General features: G+C 50.4%; 1 protein-coding gene across 1 annotated transcript; it reads right to left on the bottom strand.

The window, feature by feature from the left end:
- Positions 1–280: 280 nt before the first annotated feature.
- On the bottom strand, positions 281–1,721 carry LOC123449760 (NAC domain-containing protein 22-like). Its single transcript, XM_045127081.1, has 2 exons — positions 1,461–1,721; positions 281–1,366 (listed from the first exon to the last, which is right to left on the bottom strand). The coding sequence occupies exons 1-2, from the start codon at positions 1,645–1,647 to the stop codon at positions 495–497; spliced, it is 1,059 nt and encodes a 352-aa protein (XP_044983016.1). The 5' UTR covers positions 1,648–1,721; the 3' UTR covers positions 281–494.
- Between the last annotated feature and the right edge of the window lie 4,599 nt (positions 1,722–6,320).

Genomic DNA, 6,320 nt, shown 5'->3' with positions numbered 1-6,320 from the left:
CGGCCTCCTGGAGGCCGGCCCACGGGCCCTCTTCGGCCAGCCACGTGAGCCGACAGCAGCTCTTCGGCCACCTTCAGCCTCCCGCCGGCCGACAGGCCCCTCTTCGGCCAACCAGAGGTCGACGGGGTATTATTTCTGATTTTTATCCATTCCGACATATGGTTTTCGAATTAGATAAAAGATTGTCGTATTTTTGAAAAAAAATCGAAAGTTTAACCCTAACTACAATGAGAACTAGTAAACTAGGACGAAGGTAGTAACTAACTAACTCTCTCTCCCCTATTTCAATGAGGTGAGCGTGAGCCCCTCCTTTATAGCATAATTTGTCAACTTGCTAATTTGAACGTGACTCTTTGTACATGCAGGGTAACTCTTTGTACATGTAGCATTGCTCCGTAGTATTCTATGCACAACTGAATTAACTTGCAGCTAACCATCTATTCTGCTTCAACTTTTGCACTTGCACACTTGTTTTTTGCACGACTTGCTTGTGGTTAGTATAGCAGACGGGAGTAAGGGGACATGGAATGCTGGTCCTGCCACGGGCTGCGCAGCTGCGTCAGGAACGGGTCATTTAGCCAGTCGAACACTCCGTGGCTGCTCGCCGCCGGGAGCTGCAGGCTGGGCAGATCCAGAGCACCCTGCCTTGCCGCCGGTAGCTGCATGTTTGACATCCCATGGTTCGCCGCCGGGACCTGGAGGCCGCAGGGTGGGTTCACGGTTGGGAGCTGCAGGTGGAAGGGCGCGTTCGCCGCTAGCGGCAGAGACGACGTCGACGCCACGCTCACCGTGGCCATGTCTGCTTCCATCTTAGCTTCCCTGGGCTCGTCGTGGCTGCTGCTGTTTGCAGGCGGCGCCACCGACGAGGAGGAGGAGGAGGGGATCAGGAAGTTGTCCTCGACGTCGTCCGATGACGACAGGTAGAAGTCGCTGGCGCCCGGTGCAGGAGCAGGGCACGCTCTGGCCGCACCGCTGTAGCCGTACCCACCGTTGCCGCCGGACCTCTGCTTCATCTCCTCCATCGCAAAGGCTCTCTGCTCGAGCTCCTTGAGAGGCGTGGCCTTCCGGTATACCTTGCACAGCACCGTGTCCTCCTGGGGTGGCGCCGGGCCGGAGTATGGGAGGCGGTACTCGTTCATGACCCAGTCCGTCTTGGTGCCCCGCGGAGCGCGGCCTTCGTAGAAGACGAGCGTCTTCTTGAGGCCGATGACCCGCTTGGGGTCGGCGGTGCTCCGGATGGCCCTGTCCGACCCCGTCGCCTTCCAGAACCCCCGCTCCGTCGTCCGGTTCGGCCGCCCGCCGCTCCCGCCCTTCCGGTCACGCGGCACGAAGAAGTACCACTCCCTCTCCCCGATCTTTGCCAGCCCTGCATATCCATACACTGCTCAGACATGCATACATCGATCGAACGATCACTGCGACAATGTTCTTATTCCATTATTGTTCTTGTGTGTACGTACCGGGAAGATCCCAGGGGTCGTGGCGGTAGATGTTGAGGGTGCCGATGATGTCGAAGTGGAGCTTCTTGCCGAGGGCGACGCGGGAGAGGTAGAAGCCGAGGAGCTCCTCCTCCGTGGGATGGAACCGGAATCCGGGGAGGTCCTGATCGATCTCCATTGTCGACGACGCCACTGCTGCCATGGCCATTGCTTGCTGCTGCTCCAAGTGCTCGACGACGCCACTGGTCGCTGTGCTTGTGTTGCTGCTGCACTGGCTGGAAGCTGGATGATGAAGGCGGTGGTGGACTGGTGGTGGCCGGAGTGGCTTATATAGAGCTTACAGTGATGATGCCAAGCTACGCGGTTTCCTTCAGAAAAGGCGGTCGCAGAGAAAGCGACCGGTGCTCTAGCTCGGTACGCAAGATCGAATGGATTTGTGCCGGCTTTACTTACCACTAAATTAATATCTGTCTTTTGGAGACTTAATTTTAATTTGCTCACTGTAGACTTGTGAAGTCACACAGATTGACTCCTTTTCGTCATCCTTTTTCGGCTTAGACATTCTAGAGTATCTTCTTGGGTGTTATATTTATCTTGTGCTACTCTCCATTTTGGAAAACCTGAGGGCTAAGATTGTGAGGAAAATATAAATATTTGCAGGTTTGATTGTTTCAGGAAATGTTGCAATGACAGTGATTTCTTTAGTGCACTTTCATACGTCTACCTTGCATCTGCTGATCTCTCGTTCAACGGCTTGGGTCTGTTCAAAAGATTGATGCTTTATTGCAATAACCGAAATTTTATCCGTTCACTGAATCACCGTGCCTTCACCGTAAATAGGAACCCAAGTTTCTTCTATTTTTTATTTTGCAAAATCAGCCTGATTTTCTTCCCAAGTTTACATGCCAGATATTACAATGCATGTTTATATCTCTACTCCTAAAGGAGCAGTTGGTACGGCATTCATTTCGTACCACCCCTCCCCCTCGAACCATAGCTTCCCCCTCCCATCGATTTTCTCTCCCACTGATTTTTATCTTGCTCTCAAAAACCATGCACCAGATAAAACCATCGGAAGAGAAAAGAGAAAAAACCGACATAAAAATAGAAACAAACACACGTCTAAAATCAGCATGCTAGGCATCTATGGAAGGAAATCATCTCTGTCGCTTAAGGAAATCTCCATGATCTGCTCCATCTATGGAAGGAAATCATCCCTGTCGTTCGAAGGAAATCTCCACGATCTGGTTCATCTATGAAAGGAAATCATCCCTGTCGCTCGAACGAAATCTCCACGATCTGATCCATCTATGGAAGGAAATCATCCCTGTCGCTCAAAGGAAATATCCGCGATCTGGTCCATCTATGGAAGGAGATCATCCCTGTCGCTCAAAGGAAATCTCCACGATCTGGTCTCTCTATGGAAGGAAATCATCCCTGTCGTTCGAAGGAAATCTCCACGATCTGGTTCATCTATGAAAGGAAATCATCCCTGTCGCTCGAACGAAATCTCCACGATCTGATCCATCTATGGAAGGAAATCATCCCTGTCGCTCAAAGGAAATATCCGCAATCTGGTCCATCTATGGAAGGAGATCATCCCTGTCGCTCAAAGGAAATCTCCACGATCTGGTCTCTCTATGGAAGGAAATCATCCCTGTCGCTCAAAGGAAATCTCCACGATCTGGTCCCTCTATGGAAGGAAACCATCCCTATCGCTCGAAGGAAATCTCCACGATCTGCTCCATCTATGAAAGGAAATCGTCTGTGTCGCTCGAAGGAAATCTCCACGATCTAGTCCATCTATGGAAGGAAGTTATCCGTGTCACTCGAAGAAATCTCCACGCTCTGGTCCATCTATGGAAGGAAATCATCTCTGTCGCTCGAAGGAAATCTCCAGGATCTGGTCCATCTACGGAAAGAAATCATCCCTGTCGCTCGAAGGAAATCTCCATGATCTGATCCATCTATGGAAGGAAGTCATCCCTGTCGCTCGAAGGAAATCTCCACGATCTGGTCCATCTATGGAAGGAAATAATCCCTGTCGCTCGAAGGAAATCTCCACGATCTGGTCCGTGCCCTGAGCCACCTCCCCTTCCTTTTCCCTCCCTATTCTCCAAGATCTGACCCACACCCCTCCTTTCCATAGCCACCAAGCGCCTAGTTGGACGCCCTCGTCTTCATCTCCTCCCGCAACCTCTCTCTTCCGCCAACTAGCGTTGCATGTTGGTCCTCTCCGGCCATCGGTCGCCATGTATGATGGGGCGGCGATCGGGACGAGGTGGAGCATGCCGCGGCGGTGAAGATCACTACGTACGCGCTACCTTTGTAGACAACAGGCGTCTACCGATGCAGCAGAGTTACCGTGTGGCCGGCTGCCGTGCGAACTATGGATCTTGATCGCGTCGCCGTGTGGACTGTGGATTCGTGGCCACAACTCTGCCCCAAGAACTCGCCATCTCTCGTATGGACGGCGGGAGGATCCTCGATCTGGAAGTAGGGAACCACTTTTGGAACTTTTGTTTTTATTCCTTCGTGGGATCAAACTTACGCAGGTGAAACTTGCATCCTATTTGTGTTTGTTGACTCTGGTGATTGTTGTATATCCTGGATTCATTTGGTCATAATCATCCAACAAGAAATTTCTCATCACATGCTATCTGCACCGTGGACTCTTGTCACGAGGCTGCTTCGTGTTTACATACCACATGATACTGATCCAAGACATGCATCATTAGACCAAATCAATGTTCCACACTCAAGGTCATGTGCAGTTAGAGAGTGTAAGAGCATTGTTGCTAAACTTATCAAGGTATTAAAAACTAGAACTATAATTCCTCACAAATACTTGTGCATCAGTCATAAAAATCAAAAAATATTGTGCTACCAAACGCACACTACTTATGCGCACCAGTTTGAATGCAGAGAGTGATATATACTACTATGAGAATATGTTAAATCATATGAAGGCTTTTGCATGTACATACTGTGAAAGTACTACACATTATAGAGATTTCAAGCTCTTGTTGGTCGTTTTAGTAGAGATCTACAACTGTAATAAGCTGGGTGGGGGAGGATGAGGGTGATCGTGGGGAGAGCAGTTGTGTGCAGTGATAAAGTTGGAGTTGCGTAGTGTTTTTTTAATAAGTTGTAGGCATAACATTATGTGAAATTATCTAAAATAAAGTTAGGTAGACAAAGAAAAAGAAATTAAAACAGCTTTGTTAGAAGTGAAGTGGACTTCAATTATTAAGCAACTGTGGCCATGTTATATCGTCTCTACGTGTACAAATTCACATGTATTATAATTGTATAACTTTTAAAGATATGTCAAGAGCTCGTGGCAACGCACGGGCGCTCTCCTAGTATAAAATATAGTTCACTGAAGATCTTAAAGAACTATATATATATATATCTATATATATATATTGAAAGAAAGTCTATTTGATCCCTAAACAATTGTGCTTAGTCCGACTTTACCGAGAACTATAAAATGACATGTATTAAACCTTGAACATCCTAAGGCATTCAAAATGAACAATATCCCTAGCGTTGGACACTTTCGCAAAAAAACTAATTATGATAAGTAAATTCATTTTCCACGCCTTACAAAAAAAGTGTGACAAAGAATTCATGCTATTTGGCCCAACCGTCACTTCATTCCCCTTCCGCCTCGCGACGCCCGCCCACTCCCCGTCCATCGCTGCCCCACCGCAGCTCCCCACTCGGCCGCCGCCCCGCCACAGCTCTCCGACGCACCTCGTCGTAGATCCAGACCCCCGGCCGCCTCCGTTCCGTCCTCCGCCCGGCCCCACTCTGTCCGCCTCCATCGGCCCCGCTCCGTCCGCCTCCTCTCCGTCCGCCTCCGCCTACGGTCCGTCCGACGCCCCGCTCTGGCCGCCAACGCTCCGCACCGCACGCCGCCTCCCCGCTCCCCGCTCGGCCTCCGCCCCGACTCGTGCTCGGCCGCCACCCGCTCCCCGATGGCACCGAAGAAGACGTCGAACGGCAAGTCTGGTTTCTTCGCGTGAGGGTGAAGCCCTCCAGGAACTTTAGAATGGAGTTCCCCGACGCTGGGCGGCGTTGGTGGCTCGACATGTATCCCATCGCCGATGAGGTCGTGTGTGCCTACGACGTGGCAGTGTGGCGTGCCAGACGGCCGAAGACGGACCTCAACTTCCCGGAGGTTGAGTCCCGGGCGGTGGCGGGCTGGCTCGTGCTGCAGGGAATCCGGATGGAGGAGATGCGAGCGAAGAAGGCGAAGAAGAGATCGGCGGTTGCAGTCGCTCCTGGAGAGAGCGACCAGGCGGCAATGGCTCGGTTTGCGCGAGAGCATCCGCAGTACGTCCAGGCCGAGCTGGAGCACTACTGGAAGCGCGACGTCGACGCGAAAAAGAAGGGGTGAAGAAGGAGGACGAGGCCGGCCCCTCGATTGTGATCCCTATCGAGTCGTCGGATGAGGACTCGGGTGACTCTGAGGAGGAGGACGAGGGGTGCGATGACCCGACCATGGCCGAGTTCTCGGAGCAGTTCTGCAGCTCCGACGACGAGGAGTAGTTTCATCTAATAGTTTGAATAAGTAATAGTTGAATTTGTGTATGAAAGTATGTTGAATTTCATGTGTTGAACTATGTTGAGATGAAGTAGTAGTTGGTCATTTTAATCTTCTTTTTAGACCATCTGTTGAAGTTGCTCTTTTTTTTACATCTCCATTTTGAACCATCTGTTGGAGTCGAGAGTTTTCGGACATGTAAAAAGAACTTTTTGGTGCTCTAAATTTGGACCATCACCGGTTTGGACCAACAAGATTGCTAACGCGAATGTCTCTTCTTCCACTACTTATATGTGTTCTTATCTCTTATGCCAGGAAATGCCTTTACA

This window comes from Hordeum vulgare, chromosome 4H (assembly GCF_904849725.1).
Source record: "Hordeum vulgare subsp. vulgare chromosome 4H, MorexV3_pseudomolecules_assembly, whole genome shotgun sequence".
Classification (NCBI taxonomy): Eukaryota; Viridiplantae; Streptophyta; class Magnoliopsida; order Poales; family Poaceae; genus Hordeum; species Hordeum vulgare.
Note: the sequence above shows the minus strand (reverse complement) of the source record. Positions and strands in the feature narration are given on the sequence as shown.